Source organism: Monopterus albus, unplaced genomic scaffold (genome assembly GCF_001952655.1).
Source record: "Monopterus albus unplaced genomic scaffold, M_albus_1.0 scaffold190.1, whole genome shotgun sequence".
Taxonomy (NCBI): Eukaryota; Metazoa; Chordata; class Actinopteri; order Synbranchiformes; family Synbranchidae; genus Monopterus; species Monopterus albus.
The window spans coordinates 1-21545 of record NW_018128070.1 but is presented as its reverse complement, the minus strand read 5'-3'; the positions used below and the strand labels follow the sequence as shown (position 1 = coordinate 21545).

General features: G+C 39.1%; 1 protein-coding gene and 1 long non-coding RNA gene across 6 annotated transcripts in view; both read right to left on the bottom strand.

The window, feature by feature from the left end:
* LOC109970139 (uncharacterized) overlaps positions 1-8524 on the bottom strand; it is a 56390-nt gene extending 47866 nt beyond the window's left edge. For all 4 annotated transcript variants that reach the window (XR_002276370.1, XR_002276372.1, XR_002276371.1 and 1 more), the window contains exons 1-2: positions 8203-8524; positions 6580-6701 (exon numbers count right to left, since the gene is read on the bottom strand). This is a non-coding gene — a long non-coding RNA (uncharacterized LOC109970139). The remainder of the gene's footprint in view (positions 1-6579; positions 6702-8202) is intronic.
* A 1692-nt stretch (positions 8525-10216) lies between these two features.
* Positions 10217-16809, bottom strand: LOC109970117 (inositol monophosphatase 1-like). Of its 2 annotated transcripts, none has more exons than XM_020617462.1 (9): positions 16711-16809; positions 16235-16338; positions 15614-15747; positions 14728-14832; positions 14455-14500; positions 14132-14240; positions 13801-13909; positions 12985-13136; positions 10217-10954 (listed from the first exon to the last, which is right to left on the bottom strand). In XM_020617462.1, the coding sequence occupies exons 2-9, from the start codon at positions 16295-16297 to the stop codon at positions 10842-10844; spliced, it is 831 nt and encodes a 276-aa protein (XP_020473118.1). In that variant the 5' UTR covers positions 16298-16338; positions 16711-16809; the 3' UTR covers positions 10217-10841. The 2 variants fall into 2 exon arrangements, with proteins under 2 accessions (XP_020473118.1, XP_020473117.1); XM_020617461.1 differs by having other exon boundaries at positions 16652-16729.
* Positions 16810-21545: the final 4736 nt, after the last annotated feature.

Sequence of the window (21545 nt, the reverse complement as noted above, 5' to 3'; positions counted from 1 at the left end):
GTGTAATACCCCCCACCCCATTTTTGCCGTTTTCCCTCTTCAAAGTCAGGGGAATGCTTACAATTTTCAGACGTACGGGCGACACAATCTAGCCAGTGGCCTTGTAGACCACCCACACAAGAGCTGAATGGATGAATGGCTGCCTGACATCTAGCTTATTAAAATCAAAACAAAAAGTTCAAACTCATTTTGGCATAAAATAAGGTTTATGTTTGCCATCAAAAGCAGTGCGGTTTTATTCAGTGAATCAAAGCTATATTTAAATAGCACCTTTTGTAGTGCTTCCTACTATTCAGAGATGATTGACAACCTGATAACAAGACTAAAGCACATTTTAAAGATAAAATGAAATAAATGCAAAATAATAAAAGATTTAAACACAAAAAACTGGCAAAATACAATGGCAAGTGAAACATGAGGGAATAAAACAATTAAAAAATAAAAAAGAATAATTTATTGTTTATACTTGTAAAACATTCTAATCAAAAGCCAGGCTAAAGAGGTAGGTTTTAATTTTGCATTTAAAAACATCCTCACTCAGACTGTAGCAATGGCTCAGTGCATAAAAACTAAAAGCTACAGTTTTTGTCCTGTGCTTTGGAACGACCAGAAGACTTAAAGTGCAAGAGGACCTGAGAGGGCATCCTGGTTTTTACACTGGAAGCTTGTTGGACAATTCTGAAGTGAAGTGTATTAAAAATAAGAAAAATCAAAACAGAAGCGGACAATCAACCAATGTAAGAACAACTTTAAAACAGGTGTAATATCCTCTGGGCCAGGCCAGCTCTCGGGCAAAAGAGTTCTGAAAAATGTGGTTGTGCTATAGAAAATGTTGTAATAATAGTGAATGGTTAATTAAAATGATACAATTTCAAACAATTCTTGGCAGATAACAACACAAAAATTGCTGATGCAACACTTTATCCATCACTTTATAGCTAATGTCTCTCTGCAGTGGCAGCGAGGGATTGCTGAAAGTCTCTTATTTTGAACTGGAAGACAGATTTGTCATAGTTAAAAGCTAGAAACCCTTGACTGTATAAATCTTTAAAGCAATTCTGCCTTTAAATCAGAAGGCTATAGTGATATATTTACTGCTATCTACGAATCCCATTAAAAGAGCCAAACCAATGCTACACAGTAATAGTCTGTCACTCACTATTCTCAGACGGCTCCAGACTGCTTGTGGCTTTCAGCAGCAAACATATTTGTTCTTTTCTAGGAATGTAAATCTTTGAAAACAGGTCACTCACATGTATTTTCATTTTTCAACTTTACTCAGAACAGCTGGGCACTGCGGTATCTAGCAAACAATTCTCAAATGGAAATAAATGGTGTATTTGTGACTATTTTCAGCTGCAGGTGGTTTGATCCAGTTTGCATTTGTAATATTACCACACTGAGTGACATTCATTACTTGTAGCATCTATTTCAGCTGTTTATCCACTTAGTTCTCTCTTCTCAGAGCATGTGCGTGTGTGTGTGAGTGAGCAAAGAGGTTTTGAGGCAGAGCGGGAAGCTTGAGTTTCAAATGTGGCATCTAAGCCAATATTTCTGTATTATCTCAACACAAGGATCTCAACATCTAAGTGTGGTGTGTGTGGCTCATTAGTGGAAAGAGAGAGCACATGCGAGACCGATCTGAATAGAAAGAAACTTTATAATGAGCAAATAATACTGGTCATAAACCAGCCTAAACACAGAATGAAATTACAGTAAAACCTACATGAATATGCAGTTATTTAGCATCAAGTAACACACATTCAGATAAACTACCTCTGCCTAGATGCCAGTCTTACTTGATGATTGGGCTTGTACAACTCAGATGTGTTTGTCCACCTCTTGCCACTAAATTGCTCCAGGCGAGTTCTGTGCTGGCGGACATGTGCGGGCAGTTTCCTGACTCGTCATTTGGGTTTGAATCTGCATCTCTGGCAGGTCCAATGTGTGTGAAGTGATGAAGAGGAGGATTTGTTGACATTTGGAAATAAAAGGGATCAAGTTGCCTTCTATTTCTTTTGAAACTGCAAAAAGATGGAGTTTATTATTTAAGTACTTAAACAGCATGAAACAATAAATATATAATATTTATATAATGCTAGTGCTGTATATAAAGCTCTGTCAGTTATGTTAGCTTTCAATCTTGTGTTTTGAACTGAGATGAAGGCTTTGGCTACAAAGTCACTACTTATAATAAGTTGATCATTTCATTGTCCAATTTTCATGGGCTTTGTTCACAATAAGAAATAGATTATTCTCAACAGATGTCTCCTTTAATTCTTTCATTTTCAGTTCAAATCACTCATAAGATCTACCGCTCCTGTCGATTAAAAGTACCTAAATGCAAGGTGAAGCTGGAACATTTTAAATGGTCATTTGTCAAATTAGGAACTAATAGGAAACCTTCCCCCACTGCAGTTCGATCCATCTGGCAGCAGTCTAAGGCTGTAACTGCTAATTGCTAACGCCTACACAAGCACCAGGCAGGCATATTGATTCTTCAAGCTCACATCTCAAACATTTTGGTAGACCGGCGCATTACAGACTGGCATCGTGCTGCTGGATGAGGGTAATTTACTGGGACTGTGTAGGCTACATGCATGGGAATACTGCTGCGCTATAGCACACGAGGACAGGTGACAAATGGTTGGTCAAGAACGAGGGTGCAAGAGATGTGCTCACTTAACGAAAGTACAGCATCAGCAGATTTAATTAAATCTGTGGTTTTAAAAAGCAAAGATTTGGTGTGTGTTTAATGGATCAATTATGATGGACGGACAAGACAAAAAAGATTAATCAAAGTGCTCGGAAAGTAAAGCACTTAGACATGCAATTAATATGCCAAAGAAGCCTGTGGGGACAAAAAAATAATCTGTTAAAATAAATGTAAGAACAGCTTCATGGGCTATTACTTTGGATTATCACCATTGATCTTGTCTATAGCCATATGTGTGAGTTTGATGTTAATACCCATATTGATTCACTGCTTTTGAGCAGCTTTTGATAGACACTTTCAGCTATAGATTTCATTACAATGTCCTGACCGGTCCTTCATTTCCTCAAGGAGTGATATGAACATTGACTGGCTCCAAATAGAAAGCGTAGGTTCAGCATATGCTTTGCCGAAATGTGTCTTAATGTTTATATTAGTGTAATAGTGCACCAGAAACAACTGGGACTAGGAGACCCCAAGTCAATATGGCTGCCAGCCAGGACAAGCTAATTTCTTTGGCTTTGCCTCGGATGTTTTGCATAAAATGACTTAAACTGACTGACAAAAAGCAGAAGAAAAACAAACCACAGACAGAAGCAGAAATGGAAGTAGAGGCTGCTGTGTATAATAATCCCTGCAATTCACTAGGAGGGAGCTGAAATGTGCTGTATATTGCAGGCTGTACAATGCTTTTGTCATGCATTTAAAGCAACCACAGGCCTAATGATGACAGCTAATGGTAACAAGCACAATTTAAAGGGTCCCTGCCTTTATTTGTTTGTTGCTGGGTTTTTTTAGATTATGGCTGTTGTTGTTTACTGTGGTTTTATATGCTGGACCCACAGGATCTACAGACTCAATCTGCTGCAGCCTGCTTTGTTTCTGGCTCTACTGAACCGGAAAAGGTGGACTCCTAGTGGATATCTGGGGGGCTTTTCTGCTTGTGATGGTCTCTCTCTGTGTTCAGTTTCATTACATGTACAGCTACACTTCTATCCATCAACTGCTCCAAATTTGGAAATAAAGCAGCAGTGCTATTGCGTCTTAAATCATTAACTTGCTCTCTTAAATTCCCAGCACTATTAATTGCTAACTGTAAACAGGACGCTAGCCACATTTGGCATTCTAAGATGTTTGGTGAACAACAGACTCCTGGATCTGAATAAGGCTCAAACATATACGGCCGACTCTCTCCATTTTCCCCTCCTGCCACTGTACCCTGACACATAGCGATTTCACCGGTCTACCTGGGGGGGAGCAGCCATGGTGGACATAGATTTGAATATTCATGAATCTCTGAATTCACAATGAAGGGCAAAGACCAGGCATGTTTTTAGGGCTTTCTCAGATGTTTACTGAACTTTTTTGTTTAAAATAAAATAAAACTCTGTATGTGTGTCATAGCAGAGGCTGTTTATATGCCTTAAAATGTCTCTGCAGGAGATCTTTAAGCATCTTGTGGTAGAGAGGTCATTTGGGATGCAAACTCATTTCCACCACTATTTACTTGCCTTATAGGCTACCTGCTGCTTTATTCCTGTGCTAATACTACTCTCAATTAGCCACTGAAAACCTGATGCTTTACACACACACACACACACAGATGCAAACATCCTATAATTAATCTCATACCAGATGTAAATACTGTTAAGGTAATTTGGATGTTTTGTAGAACCATAAAAGTTGGTTATTGTTTTCATATTTACTCTTTAGATGATACTCTTAACCTCTACACCCTGTTTACCACTGCACTTTTATTAGTGCTGATAGCTCCAGCTCACACGATCATCCATTCTGTAATAAGGTTGGCTGGTCCTCTAACTGTGAGCTTTTCCTCTCTTATGACAGAAGAAACCATAAGGGACTGCATGTGGTTATATTTGTTGACAAATCCATTGTACTGTATGATATTGTAAATCGTTCATTAACAATTTCTATGCTTATTATGGATGGAGAAATTATATTAAAGCTTAAAATAAAGGTTCAAATAGTGTCACACTAATAAATGAATATTTAGATAATTTCATTAAAATCATTTTATATGATATAAATTAATTTGTTCCATTTTAATAATGTTATTAAGATAAAGCCTCCAGTGGTTTTCTCACTTCATTCATTTCATGGATGGATTACTGAGTGGACCTACAGGTCCCAGCACAGCCCATAGATAGCATCTATATGCACTGTCAGAAAATCAAGTCAAAGTTATTGCAAGACATACAAAAAATACACAAAGAGAACAAGAGTAAAACAGATGCAAAATGACTAAAAGAGATGATTAATGACCTAAAAGAGATTTAAAAAGAGAATGAAAGTGCAAACTATGACACAAAACAGCCAAATAGAACAACAAGGTGATGAATAAGTATTACTAGAAAAACACTTGTGTCTCTTTCAGTCTTGGGTGTTAGAGTTCTATTGCAAGAGGGGCTTTGTCTCTGCCAGGAGCTGATTGTCTCATAATCCACCCATGATTAATTCTGACTTAACAGTTTTGTTTGTATACCGTCTTCTTCTTTCAGGTCTCCCATGGCTTTCAAACTGAGAGCTAATAATTTACTGTAACTGTTATACATTTCAAAATTACAGGCTTTAATGTAAACTACTTATTATGTTATCCTTATTACTATTATATTTATTATGTAGACACGATTCTAAACACCTCAGCCAACACAAAGCAGAAATATTAGTGAAATAAATGTAGAACTGTTACATTATCAATTATTCAAATGCGCTTGGATTATGAAACAGTAGAAAGTTAGCAGAATAAGACAGTTTCAAGTAAATATGCTAAACTGACTTTTATGAACTTGTGTGTGCTTCTCTGACCTCTGTGACATTTACTGTATTCTCCTACAAGGCAAATTCCAGCCATCTGGTACTCTGGGCAAGTTCAAGCAAATGTTAAGCTGTACTGTATTTGCAAGTATTATCTACACCGCTGTACTGCAACAACATTCTCCATGACATGATGAAGAAAAAAAAACATCATATTACACATCTGATACATCTGAAAGTGCTATGTAATTAGATTTTGTCATTTGAAACAACATCTCCATTAAACAACATCTCCATTAGGGCATCGCACACCTCATCACACAGCAGATAGTATAGTATCATAATTATATGCAGAACTTGCAGTTATTTATGTTTGAAAGGCGCCGGTTCAAACACATTCTCAGACCTGCAAACCCCAACCCGCCCTCATGCTGTTATTGTTGCTGCAGCTGTTACCGCCTCTGTTTGTGTTGCTGCTAGTTTTTACACTCATCATGCTCCCGTCTTCTATCTATATTCTTCATGACTGATCCTGACGCCAGCTGTTACAGATCATACTAAAGTTCAGATCATAATAAAGTACAAAAGAGCAGCGCAGGTTTGGAAAATGACCCCACTTCTTTGTTGGGGCCAATGTTTCTGATTTGATTGCGGAGGCAAGAAAAGGTATTTTTAAAGCACACTGATACTTCCAAGCATACTGTCAATCTGTGCTATAGTATATGACAGTATTTAATATGATACAGTACATATCTTATTAATTACAAATATACTGCAAGTTCATTCACCTAAGTAAAATAAAATGATATTGAAAATCCAAACTATTTGCTGATGCGTTACTGACCTCTAGTGGTGAACATTCATATGAGGGTAATAAATTGTGTAAACAGCAGAGACACTAAAACACAGGCTCTCAGGCAGTATGATGATGTAAACTACATTATAAGACACTAGGGCCATTGTCAAAGTGACTCCAACACTAACTTAACTCAAGGACTGTATTGTGATTAACCACCCCAGCAAATCAGAGTCACAGGGGACCTGAGAAGAAATAAATATATCCAAATGAGATTTGAAAACATACTCACCATCAATATCCAGTAGTTCACCCTCTGGCTTCTTTGGCCATAACAGCACCAGCAGTGGATCCCGATCTTGAAGAAAGTCTTCACTGCTCCTGATGCCACCAGACACGTTAGATCCACAGAACCTGTCAGGACAGATAAATAAGAGATGAATGAATTTCAGTGAGGTACTCTACCCTAAAAAACAACAAACTGCAGCTACAGAAGAAGATCATATAAAGGTGAATTCCAATTCCATTATTTAACTATCCTCGGTCAGTATAAGAGGTTTGGAATGTCCTTGATCTTCGGCCGATCAGGACAACATCTGGGTTAAGCCAGGAAAACAGCATTGCTGGTTCCATACTGTTAACACAATCAAATTTTCTAATTTGAAAATTAAATGGTATGTTGCAGCACCCGTCTTGATTCAAACATGGGATTTCAGGTGACAAAGTGTGTCTGTGTTATATTTCCTGGCAGTTTCACAACAATTGACCTTTTATGTCCTTTTAATGTATTTCACTGGTGGAATATCCTTTTGAGTCCCCCAGTGAGTCAGTGTGGTTTGTCTGCTTACATAGCCATTTTATCACTCTGCCTGAGATCATTATATCTGTTTTTATGTCTAAATATTTACACATCATAACTTCTCATTCTTGCAACAGTTATTGTTTTGACAGTTAAACATAATGCTGTTATCATATCACACTGCAAGGTGAGATAAATGAAAGGAAAACTGCTGCTCTGTCAGAGGTGGCAGATTTGAAATATCAGACCACAATATTATGATCATGTGAAAACCAGCTGCCACATGGACAGCAGCTACCCCACATATAAAATAATATAATGAAGTGTACTTAAGAGTAGGGCATAATTCCCAGAGATTCAGCCTACAGTAGGGTATAAGCTGAATCATCAAGCAACGCCTTAGCTGTCTTGAAGTCAAGCCTGTTGATGAAACCTACTGACTTGGTGATGCTTTGACCTCAGACCATGTTGAATTTAGCAGATCAGTATGGGGTGTCATAGATGTGGGATTTGTTGAGAGTTTAGTTTGACTGGGAGCAGTAGGAAAGCAGTTGTCACTGCTGTGCACTGAATATAAGAAGCCTTCTAAAATGCTGGGAGACAGGCAGAGGGAAGTGATAGGACAAGCCAAACAAATACATCAGGCCTGCCGCTCCCTGTCAGGTCCATTATGAATAATTTATCCACGGTGACGGATGTTTTGTTCTCTGGAACCACAGGTGTAACTGAGGCCTGCCATGAAGCTGAAGGTCAATGGAGCTCTCTGAAAGATGAGCAGAAGCTTCCGACAGGACTTATCTGGTCACCAAGCACCTTCTGACCTGTTATTTACCAAGACTCAACAATGACTATGTTAACATGCGGATGTTCAGCAGCTCATGTTTGGTATGTTAACCACCTCGGTTTAGTCAATATTACGGTGAAACTAGAGGAAAAGTCGGGACATCAAGTAAAAAGGTTTCTCTAGGGACAATGAATTAGTTTACAAAATTTATGTCTATTCAATAATAGGGATGTAACGATATTTATTTAACTTCGTGATATCCCGAGAAAAATATCTCGATATGGTTATTTCGCTAGCACAACTACGTTCGGGTCGCACATTTTGAAACTTACATAGCAAATGTTCCACCATTGACTTTTAGGGCTGTTGTGTGGTGGCATTTCAGTTTTCCCGTTTCAAGAAATGACACAGACGAAAAGGAAACTAACAAAAGCGGAACAATTTGCTAAGACTGTTGAACGAAGGTACTACCCCCGGTTAGGAGTAACACAGTCCTGGATACATCTGGTAGTGATGTGACGTTCCGTATCGAGGCTTCGAAGCGTGTGCCGAGTAGGGGAGGGGGCGTTTCCGCGATGCGCGTATCGAGGCTTGCGTCATTTGGGGGAGGAGCTGAAATGATGACGTCCGAAGCCTCGCTGCCCGGCTGTACCACGTGACTGATTCAGAAAGTGGTTCGGATTTTTAAAAAAAAAGGAATCGCCTAAGACCTGCCACAGTGGAGAAACTGTTGTTTTTAAATAAAAACCAGTGATGTGTCCCCTAAACCATAATCACTGGACATACCTCAACGTTACAAAAGCACAATCATTGTCCATACCCCAACCCCAACCCTCACCTCACTGTAAATAATCATTTCCATTTTCATCATTTCCAAATAATCAGCCATCACTACAATATACAGGTTTTGCATACTTCTTTATTTTGCTGACAGTTTTATTCACAGGCTTTCTGCAAAATGCCACACACTTCAAATTCATGCCAAATGATATTGTTGCATCCAGTAGATGTCCTACTAGAGCAAATGAAGCTTCAAGAAGCTTTGCGCTGGAGTGAACCAATTGGATGAAAGGTTTCATTGCTTCATGAAGCTTCATCTGCCCATCACCAGATCTCATCTGGCAGAAACAGGCGGAACAAGACTGTGCACAGCACTTTAACAGAGATGGGCAAACAAGCACATATGCAAAACCATCCACTTAATATCAACACTTGAAGTCTTTTTTCGTAAATAGGTAGGCCACAGTGTTAAAAAAAAAACAACAAAACAAAACAAAAAACACCTGCATTTTTATGTGGTTTGTCCTAATTTGATGTCTTCTTCTCCTCGTTCTCGTGCGCCAAGCAGCAATTTGCTCACTACTGCTCCCAGTGGTCGGGTATAGCCTCTTCAACTGGTCTAGTAGCCTACTGAAAACCCGACCAGTGGGTCAACACGGCCACCAAAGAGAGAAAGTTAATCCTGCCGAGGGGGTACTGTGACAGTGACTTGTTTTGTTTATAAGATCCAGCTACCGCAATAAAAGCCTATCTTATCTCAGAAATTGACCGATACTGACTGCTGCATTAACATTTATATACATTATACAAAAACATTTATTATTCACAGTGTCCGTCCTTTCATCCCGCCCCTATAGCATCAATACTTCTAAAATATATAAAGAGTGCAGGATAATGATAGAACATCAAGCCAAAGGCAGAGAGTACAAAAAATGCGATCGTGGAGCTGACAGAGGTGGACTGACTGAAATCATTACCAGCACTTGTCTGAACCCCCTGCTGCAGATGAACATGGACCATTGATTTGTATGGAGGGGGGCTGCAATATACAGTAAAAGATCTAGGACTGCACTGGCAAAGTGTTTAACACACTTTGTTAGTCATCAGCAAACAAAAGTTGAAAGACCAGTGACAACAGTCGGTGGAGATCAAAACGGGCTGTTTCATAGAGCACATAACCCCGGGGGGCGGACCACCACTCTTCATGCAGAGCACCTGCAGATAAAAAGGGCAGGGGAAAAGCAGCAGAGACTTTAAGTCCAGGTCTACATGGTGCAATGGCTCTGAATGCTTTTAATGTTCTACTAAACCACAGTGGTAGCAGTCAGCATATTTTTTTTCCCTGGTGTTTTATGGAATGTCACAGGATTGTTTTGTTTCTTTGCTGCTTTCTGCAAGAGACATTTTTCTTTTTAGCTATAAGAATTTTACCATTCTTCCAGGTCAAAGCAAAAATGGACATTTACTTATGTCCTGATGTCTTGTCTGAAGCTGCTGACACCAATTCTCTGTGCTTTAATAACATGAACGTCTTGGAACATCTTGGTGTGACAGAACACAAGCCGATTTTTTATAGCAGTTTTATTATATCCTTTCAAAACACGCTTAACACTAAAACATGCTGCATACATTTTTAAAAACACCTTGAGTGCATTTCACTCTGGATATGATAGTTAAAAAGAGCAGTACTTCCATATACACTGTTCTTGTACTATTATAGAGCAAACTAGTGGAATTCAAGAGTAGATTTACAGTGTAAACATACCTATCTTTAACTCAACACAATTAACTATGAATCAAGCACCAAAACCCAACATGAAAAAGCAATACAACTGCCAAAACCTCAACTTTATTCTAAAAATACGTCCAATTGTGCTGTATTCAGGTATTTTAATCAGTGAGATGTGATCTTGTTTAGGCTATCAGTCATAAATAAACAATGACTAAGTGATTAAAAACAACACAATACCTTCACCACATCTTCCATCATACAGCATTGTTGTCCACATTAGTTGCCAAGAGAAAGCAGAATAAAAGATGGAAGTTTATGCACTGAATATTTAGCAAACCCACTCAACTGGTCTTCAGAGGTATCACTTTAGTTTTGCAAAGATGCAGTCCTGACCTGTTCAATACTAAACTGCTGAGTGTGTGAAACAACTGTTAAGTGAACTGAGAAGTTGATGGAATGTTAAGAGTCGTCCCGGCCAACGTTAAACTCCGTTAACTCCTTAGCAATGCGTTCTGCAATCGCTCTGCTGCTGGCCACGATCAGCCTCCGAGACATCAGATCAAATGGTCCGCCTGGACAAAACAGAAAATGTTAAGTATTACTGTACCAAGGTTTAGCATCACACAGGCCTATATTTGGTCTATGATGAATTTTAAGTAGTGCAAATGTGTGTAGCTGGAACCTGAATTAGCCAGCTGGCAGCCCTCACTACTCTGCTCTCTTGTCTGGGCTGTTTCTAAAAGGGCTCTACAGTTTTTCCATCATATTAAACTGAACAACTGCTAATCAAAAGTAGTAGTAGCAGCCCTAGCCGTTGTATTGGAAGATTAATTAGTGCCTTCTTTCTCAGACAGGACTTTGCTGACTGGTAGGAATTTGTAACACTCTCTTGTTTACCGCAATAGTATAAGCTTCCTTCATTTAGTAAATTGATTTTTTTTTTTTTTACATATTTTTTGGGTTAAAATATTGGAAGCAGTCCTAAATCTGAAAGTCATATGTCAGTACTAACAATGACCATGTTCAGGATTTCAATAGGGTTCACAAAGTTACATTTACTCTAAGATTTCTGGCACCTTAAGAGCTCTGAGAAATGTAATTGTAATAAATTATGTTGGAAAAACCACCTGGAACAACACGACCTAGAATGACGTATCATTATTTCACACTTTTCCAGTACTTCCCTGCAGAATATAACTAAAATGTATAGTGATATAAATGAGACCTGGAGTCAGATTACCAGTAGAAAATGGATGAACTATTGAAACATGATTAATGCATTCAAATTCATTTATATTTTTGGTAAAATTAAGGTTTGTACATTATTATTTGATGATCTTCCTTCCTACTGTAGGTGGCAGCACACGTCAGCCCACAGTTCCATAGTGTACAAAACACTTTAAAACTAACTACTATGTCAGTAATTCAGGGTATAATATGCTTGTGGAAGCTACCATCACAATGCATCTGTTTCACCCAGTCTCCAGCCTCCAGTCTATTTTGACCGTCCCTCAAAGTGGCTTTTTTATTTTTATTTAACTCCTTTTACACTGAAATTTAAAAAAGCCAGAAAACTGATGCTCCTGTGTTCCTTTTAAACAGCTGTCAGAATCCCAGTACTAGAGGTGTGATGCTTATCATGACGACCGACGGTCACAGCCAATTTTAAAATGAAACAAACAGGCTGTTATCTGATTATTTTGATTTATAAATGGTAAACAGGAATTACAATAGCCTACTACGTGCATTCAGTTTCAGGCGTGTGTCTCTGAGGCCAGGGCTACACTCACTCAGTGTACACACAGTGGAACAGACAGAAGCATGCAGAGGTGCGGCCGTGTTTATTCCCGCTTTAGAACATAACCATGATGAAGCAAAATAACGCTTTGCTTCTCTGAGTCACATTGTTCTTGCTGAAGCTGATCTCGCTCTGTTCACTCGCTGGTTCTCTCTCTCCCACGTACCTGCAACCCATCATTCCACCACATCGACCCCCTATACCGGGACTCTACTTTTACACAGAAGGGCGAGGTGGAAAACTCCTGCACTGAATGGACAGCGTAAAAGGGGCTAATGAAACAAGCAGAGAGCATTCATTCTGAGATGCACATCTATACAAATCTAGTCACTATAGGAAAAAAAGATTAGTAGAAGAGCAAATGATGAAACCCTGAGCAATGAATTTGCAAGATTATAGTCTCTTTCTCATTTTGAAATTTCTCACTAAGTGGGTTCAGATTTTGAGGAGCTGAGCTCATTAGTGAGTCCTACCCTTCAGATACTGAGAAAGGGGAACTGTGGTGGGCACAGCTCATTCACCTCAAACGACCCCTCTGAGACAAGTGCCTCAAAACTGATCACTATGCAACTCATTTGCTCCACCACTTCCAGTCTGCATTTTAGATTTATGGTACAGAAAAGCACCGTCTTGACAGAAACTGAGGACGTGTTAGTCTTTTAATAGCCCTGCTTTTGTCAGCAGTGCAGGTTTGACTTGACAAACTGCTCGTTAGCGAGGTACAGCTTCCTTAGCATCATAAATCTCAGGCCAACTGTTATGTCAGTAAATGTTTGAAGAGCTCATGTTTTCTCTGCAACTCACCTGAAATGTCCATGACAACTCCTCCAGCTTCAGTAACAACCGCTGCTCCTCCGGCCATGTCCCAGCAGTGAATGCCCATGTGGTAGTAAGCGTCGGCCGAGCCGCACGCTACCAGACACAAGTTGACAGCTGCACTGCCTGGGCAGCGGATTCTGCAGATGGAAACATTGTTAGGGTTTCTCACACTGGGCTAGGACCCCAAATGCAGACCAGGACTAGGAGTAGCGTCAGCATTGTCAAACAGCATCATGAATAACATTAATGGACCAGTGAGTGACTAAGGGAAAGGAGGAAGTATTTATGGGCTGTGAGCCCCAGGTGAAAACAGTGAACAGTGACTGTGTACTAACGTAAAGCTGGGGCAGGTGAGGTGACACAGGGCACAAGTATATAACCAAAAATAAAAGCTTTCAAAACTGGAAGTGGTGCTAAACCATGACAATCCTGGCTTTGCTCTGCATTTGGCTGCACCTGACACACAGTTTACTTACATTTAGTGTGTGTTTATAGATGTTTAAATTTATCATCTTTAAGACTTTCATGCAATCAAAACATTGAGATATTATTTGTAATTGGAATTTTACACTGCATAATCCCCTCGTCTAGTTTTAGTATTTTCTTAATGCTTTCAATAATCCTAATCCATAATAATTTAGGTCAGGTTTCAGCTTCACTGTCACAGGCATGCTGTTTGTTTGGTTGTCCTGATAAAGTAGCTGTTCAGAAATCATACTCAACCACACTTGCTGTTGCCATCAGTAACAACATGAACCAGCACTGTAATCCTTTGTATTACAAATGTATATGAATATTTACCCATGTACAGGGATGGTGAGGATGGACTTGATGTTGGCCAGCATTGTTTTTAACTGCTCAGGATCCTTTTTGAATCCCATTTCTGTCAGTACCAGAGACTGGCTAATATCTTGGATGGAAACACAACACAAAAGACAAATGACAAGCTGTTTACTCATCTATAGAAAAACAGGTTAGACAAACAGTGTGTAATGTACAGCTCCTGCCTCTCAGATTTACTTTGTAGTGGATCTATTAGCCCAAACCAAGAATCTTGCTGTAACATTGGCTCCACCTGGTGGAAATGTTAATGACTACATAACCAAGACCAGATGTGATTAACAATACCCACCTTCCAGCCCTGACACTTTGATAGGGACTCCATTGCAGAATGCTCCCTTCCCTTTCCGTGCTGTATACATTTTGTCCTCAATGCAGCTGTAGACAACCCCAAACTCTATCTGAGACCAGGAAACAACAAAAACAGTGATGATTCATGTGGTGTGGGAGGGAAACTAAATATACTGTAGAACAACAGCCACACAACAACAGCTTTTTGTTTCAAAATGCAATCCTCAGACATTCACTGGTTTATTATGGCAAAAATTCCTTTTGTTTTTGCATTTAAGATGTGTCAGTGTCATTTGCTTGAGATTTATGAACAATGAAACATACCTCTTTGTTCACAGTAAAGCCAATTGATACAGATACAAATGGGAACCTGCAGAGAGGAAACCGGTAATATAAAACCTTCACTTAATGAATTCTTTAGAATTAACTTCAAAGGAATCCATTTCTGTTTTCACTGTATATTCACTTATGTTGTTTAATTAGAGAGGACCTAATTAAAAGATAAAAATAGTTGAAAAGCGACAAAGATAACACAAATCCAGTGCAGGACCAGGTCTCTTTATGGTTCATATTGCAATAAAGTGCAGGCAGTAGTACCTGTGAACAAAGTTGGTAGTGCCATCGATGGGGTCAATGATCCAGGTGGGGTTGTCTGTAAGAACACTTGGTGCACCTGCTGCTACTGACTCCTCACCTATGAAACTTCAAAATGACAAAGAATGAAAATAACAAATAAAACCATTGACACTACAGCACTCAGTACTGTGTTTACGTTCACTTTTCTATTAGAATCTGTAATTAATCATATTGTGTACAGCTACCACTACACTGGATGCAAGGTCATCACTACCAAGGTGGACACTGAGGTCTGTATTTTTGCCTGATTTTGGACAATTTCGCATCCCAAGGACTCTGCAATTACACTTACTGGATATTTAACAGGCTGATTACAGTATGTTAAGACTCACTATATTTAATTTTGACTACATTTATTTCAACAAAAATAAGTTCATCAACAAATAAATAAAGGATTCAGTAACTGCCCCTAAGAATTTTATTCCTAGCAGTTCAGAAAATGCTTTGCAACAGCATTTAGATTTTTATATTCACAGTTAATGGTGATTTAAATAAATCCAAATTATAATAACACTGAAACATTTAAAATTGGTTTATAATCATTCTGTTTATAATTTATTCTGTTTGTTTGTCAGGCCTGGTGCATGACATTAAACTTAAATTTGATTCAAATTTGGATTTAAATAGCATGAAAGTGTAAAAAATAATTTAAAAAACTGCTCTAAGATTAGCACCAAGCTTTGTGAGACCAGACACTGATGTTATTTGATAACATACTGGTACACTGAAGTAGTACATACACCTCTTATGTCCATACACTGATGTTATTTGATAACATACTGGTCCATTAATATGCTACAGTACACTGAAGTACATACACCTCTTATGTCCATTTGAGGTGAGGTACCTGTGTGTTGGGTACTTTTCCCTGATGGAGGATATAATAAGCTGTTCCACTTTCTGGTCTGTCTCGGTCACTAGGTCATCCGGTGCGCTTTTCTGCATGATGGCAATGTGCTTCTGGAGCGCTTCGTAGATAATCTGGCAAAAACATAACAATGACAAACTCAGCAAGAGACAAGGGGATTTTTTTTGGATGACTGGGTACATCTGCTACTTTAATAAATGTTGTTGTGTTAACACACAACAGTACATGCATTGTTGCAGTTTTGACAATGATGGGGTCACAGATGATTAAGTGTAATGCATTAATACACTGCCTACATTGTGTTCATTACACAATACTGCACTTTCTTTAGAAATCATATGAACTCTCCTGTCAATAACACTGACACAGTTTTTGCATCATAGATGAAAATGCCTTTTTTTGGCAGAAAGCTAAAATAACTTTGTACAGTATGTAACAATTATGGGACCCACTTGACAAAATGGATAACCTTTAGTATTAAACTAAAACTGACTGATAGTGGATACCTTACTCAAGTAGGCCAAAGTAAAACGTTTCTGCTCAAAAAAGTGACTGCCATACAATATAATAGAAACTGCTGCTTTAACAGTGGTTCCTGACCTTGCCAGCCTTTTTGGTGACCTCTACAGAGTGGTCCATACACTCCTGCCAAGGATCACTCATGTTGATGTGGAGAAGGAGCTAAATGTCTCACAAATAGGAACCTGTTAAGATGAAGCAAGACTTTGAAGGGACCGAACACTTTTACAGTATTTTAGCATCGAGTTCGCATTATAATAACAGTAGCAGATAGCTTACACGGGATGAGCTAGGCTACTGACTTGATACACTAGCTAGGCTGGACAATTAAGATGCGAGCGAACAGTAGCCCAAGTACTTCTTTAACTTAACAAGCTAAATTAGCTCCCTCTGCTAATTAGCGTTTACAAAGCACAAATAAACGCTAGGCGTAATGACAACTACAGCTACGAACAAAAAAAATTAACAGTTTTGGCTTAACAGTGATGTAATAATCACCCTTATTTCGCTTAAAAGAAAACTCCCAAGACAGTAGAAAAGACCCGATGCTACCTCACCTCACATCGGAAGAATGACTTGATGTATGGCAGATGTATGGGCAGGGTGGGTGGGACTAAAGCTAACACTCACTCTTATTCGATGTGAAACTGCCGCTCTCATTGGCTAGATGGCTGTCATTTACCCTCACAGAAAACAGGCAAATCACTACTAGATAAGTACAACTTCTTGTTGTGAGAAGGAAGGCACCAGCAGAGGATAGTTTGGATTGTAACCAGTGGTGAAATAAGTATTTAGATGCTTACGTAAATAAAAGTAGCAATACTAGAGTAAAATTTACTGTAGTATCAAAAAGTACTCTTATGCAGACTTGCCAGGGTTTTAATGATGCATTAACATGTAAACAGAATTTTAATATCGTAGTTGGTCAAACAGCATATCACAAACATGCGCTAGATTGCATATAAAAAAAGCATAAGTAACTAAATAAACAGAATTTTAAAATAGAAGAGGCAAAATTAAGAGTGTTTATGTATGTCTTAGCACTATCACTCAAACGTTAATTTCAAAAGCAAAACAGGTACATTAATATTGGCTCAATATTAGGTTTTTAAGAGAAAATCTCACTTTCTTCATTAAACAAATGTTTTACTATTACTATTTTAGGTACAAGTATGCATCCATAAGCCGCCCCTGGTAGGCTAGTTGTTAAGGCGCAGCGCTCTTACTGCTGCGGTCCGGTTCGAGTCAGGGTTACATCAGGAAGCGCATCCGGTGTAAAACACGCGCCAAACGTCAACATGCGAGTCCTCAGTGTGATGATTCGCTGTGGCGACCCCTAAACGGGAAAAGCCGAAAGTGACTTTCTATATGAGAGGGCACGGAGAAGTGATTTTACAAAAATCACTGTACTGTAGATATAATAAACATGAAAACCCTCTTCAGTCCAGAAGGTGGCAGCAGCAGCAGCAGCAACAAAGTTGTGTGTGCAGCTTGTTAAGGAGAAAGCTAGGAGTCAGACATGATGCACAGAGGCCTTTGTTGTTGCAGGCAGCTTTGGGTTTTGTTTTAATATTGTTTTTACATTTAAGGATGAACTCTATGTCACAGCCTTTTCTCACTGACCTAATAAAGCTTAATTTACATATGCAATGCTCAAGCCATTGCATATAGCTTCAGAACTCTCAAGGTACGTTTGCTGTTTTGTCACAAATGTAATGGATTTGTTGGCTTTTTGAATTTCTGAATTTATTTTGACTTTGTTTGTGGCTGCTGAAAACACTTCAGGGAGAGCTTGGGTAACTTATGATAAGTACTTGTATTTTTTTGTGTTTGCTGCATCCATAAACAAAAATGTAGGAACTGGTGGTCTCTAAGAGGAGGACTCTATGTTCCCTATTAAGGTCAGAGAACCAAATGTAAATGTAACTTGGTCATTCTCCTGATAAAAATGACCTCCATGTATTGCTTCTTCTCTATAGCCAACATAAAATTTAATTATCTAAGGTCTCTCTTTGATTGGATCTGTGGATATAAAGTATACTACACACTGTACATTAACAATAAACAAAAACAAAAACTGCTGAATGTGCTTATACAGGATATTCCTCATGTTAGTGTACAAGAGAGCGAATGTCTCAAAGTGTCTTATGGGGTTTGAATCAGGCCATTTAGAAAACAAAATCATTCACAAGTTTACAGAAACAGTGACAGAGAAGACAGGAGTATCAAATACAGAAGTACATTCCCTTAGTCATCACTTACTGTATAATGGCGTTATGACTGTTAAGTGCAGCACTCCATTGACAAATACTAGATACTAGTTATGAACAATTTTTTTCTTTTTCATTTTTTTGCTCCTCACAACCTGATACGTAGTTCCACAGTTAAATGTCAGCAAGGTCAAGTGTGAGACTGTTTTGTTAACACTCACAATGACATTAGCATGTTGGCGTTTAGTGGGTGTAATGTGGCATCATTAGTTTTGCAAGTACTGGACAAAAACCACACAGAGCTCACAGCCACGCTGCTTCTTTTCATGCAACATAATAATTAGTAATGCCCTGTGGACATCCAGGGTATTACAGTGAGACTCAAACAAGTACATTAGAGCACTGATGAACAGCCATACAGTAGTTTGAATTAAAAGACAGATGAAATTTGTATGAACTAAGAATATTTGTAGGTATGTACTTTCCATTCTTGAACATATTACTAAATAAAATCTATTATCCGCAGCATAATACTTACAGCTCATTTTGAGAGATATATTGCCCTGTGAATTGAGTTCAAATTATAATTTATTGTGTCTAGTGACACAAACAGCAACATATACAGTTCCTCAGTCTCATGGCATCATGTCCCAGACAACAGCACATACTCTGTGCAGAGAGATTCATAATGGCACCATAATGGGAGTCATGTGGATCTTTGCAGAAGGAGGCTAGAGAAAACATCCCATCTGTTTCAGCTTGTTCTGTCTCCTGACTCTACAAACTGGATGGTTGAGCATTGCCCTTGCTCACAGGTACTTTTATTTCACCACTTTACCATACAAGAATACTGTGTCCAAAACCCCGTATCCCACTCCAAATACATCCGTGCCGGAACATACACCGTGCAATTAACCCCATTGCTACACCATCTGTCCTTTAAGAATGTTGCTGCGGGATAGTAAAGCGCTGTCTTAATTGACCTAAGAAGACCAGCCTCTGTTCAGGCATGTCAGGTGTTAGCCCTGAGTAGAGGGTACACATCTCATTACACCAAAACAGGATTCAGTTTGGCCAGAGAGCATTCAACATCAAAACTATGGAGCCATTTGTTGCAATCCAACCTTCTGCATGAGAAAGGGTGAGCATTTGTTTTCTCATAAAATTAAAAAATGTATGTTTATTATCATGATGTTTACATGTGCTAGCCAATGAAATCTATCTCCTGTTTCTTCAGTGTATAGTAAAGTGGTGTAAAGCATGCACACACACATATCATTTCTGAGGATTCAACAAGACAACCTTTGGTCTCACCATAATGACTGGCCCTAAAACATCTGTTTCCTTTATAACACTCTCTGTGACGTAAGTAATCCCTCCTGACATTCCCATATTTATTTCTCTTTCTTTCTTGATTTGCTCCTTACAAGTTAAGGCATGTATAAATTACCTACTTTCTTCTAACTTGTGTACAATTCACAGGGTTCCTTGTGCTTCTGTTCTCTTCTGGTCAACTGAGGGCACAGCCTGCAACAACCCCCAACATTAAACACATCGTGATTGGAAGGTGTTACAGTTACACAACTCTAGTTAACCCCAGTTGAAGGTACTGTACAGTGAATTGTCCTCATTTTAATTCACAAAAAAATGATGCGCTGCTGGTGTTTATATTCTGAAATGGCAGAGAACATGTTATGACATTATGAAACTGTCAGGTTTGCCCAGCTACACCTTCCTCTCTTCTTTTTCCTCACACTAGCCTAGCCCTTGCACTGATTACACTATTCAACACACCTGCCCCGCATCCCTGATTACTCGCCTGCTGCACGTTATTAGTCTCCTCCATACTTATACACTGTTCACCAGTCATTCCTCTGCCAGTTCTTTCTCTGTCTTCAGGCCAGTGGTTGTTATATCAAGTTTATGCTAAGCTTGTCTTTGTTCTCTCTAGTCCTTGTTAGCACCCTAGTCGTTATCCTGCCCTGCCGTCTCTAGTGTCTTCTTCCTCTTCGGACCTCTCCTCTGGACCCCCCTGGATTTAATCTACACCACCAGCCACCGCCTCCCAGGTCGATGCACAGTCTCCCTTACCCAGTTTATCCCTGCTCTTCTGTCTACAGCCATCATCACCTCCACCTCGACCAGCCCAGGAGTGACCTCTGCGTCCGCAGCCCGGTACATCATCATCCACCATACCACTGACTGTTTTTCTGCTGCTGCTGATCGACACCCGGTCATCTACCTCATTACTCCTCCTGTATATATGTCACTACCTTCACTGTAAATAAACCTCACTGCTTGCACCGAAGCCAGCCACCTGGGTCCGCTTTTTATCTGCTCACTCACTCTGTGTTTGAGCGCACCCTAACAGAAACCCAAAGTTTAGATGTGGGATATCTCTTGGAACTTGAACATCAACAGTTTGAAACTTACCAGTGACTTGCAACTTAATGAAAATGCATCAAAAACAAAGTTAACTTTTTCTTCTCATGGATCCCATTTTTATATATGTAGGTATGACTGTGAGGAGATCTGGAGACAGTTTGACGAGGCAGTTGTCCGTCACTCTTAGCCTTGTGGCAAGGTGAGCAAGTATTTTAACTCAAAGCTGACAGATACCTTCATCATATGTAGTTGTTAGTTTTTACTTAGTAGTTAGTCAATGGGAAATATTTGAGGTAATTTGCTTTATACTTCCCTTTCCTCCATTCAGTTCCTCTTCTGGAGTAAAACCAGAACAGTGATGCACAGCTATGCAGCTATTGTGCGTCACCTCTGGACACTGGAGATCACATTGGTTAGCTACATGTTCAATGACCTCATCTGGTGTGACCAAGAGGAAGGTTCTGGTAAATGCTGAAACAATGTCTTAAAGAAGGTAGTACAGTAACTCAGTGGTTTCCAACCTCTCTGGCCTTTGAGCCCTCAAAGTAAAACAAAGCCCTTATCACAGTTATAATGCCATAAAAGCAATATTCCCTTGATAGTTTGATTGCTTGACCATGAAAATCTACTGCTGGCATGTGGAATGACACTGATATTATTTATTTGAACATTATTCAAGAAAAATGATATACATGACAGGCATTCTCTAAAATGTGGACTTTAGTGAGTGGACCATGGACAAAGTGGTGAAGACACTGCATTTCTGCAAGTTTTTATGCATCAACCTATGAGGGTAT

Excerpts from the sequence above, each read along its gene's own strand:
- LOC109970117 (XM_020617462.1), bottom strand. The coding sequence starts at position 16,297 with ATGAGTGATCCTTGGCAGGAGTGTATGGACCACTCTGTAGAGGTCACC. Across the intron at positions 15,748-16,234 it reads TCACCAAAAAGGCTGGCAAG|ATTATCTACGAAGCGCTCCA; the intron begins GTCAGGAACCAC and ends TGTTTTTGCCAG. Across the intron at positions 10,955-12,984 it reads AGTTGTCATGGACATTTCAG|GCGGACCATTTGATCTGATG; the intron begins GTGAGTTGCAGA and ends TGTTTTGTCCAG.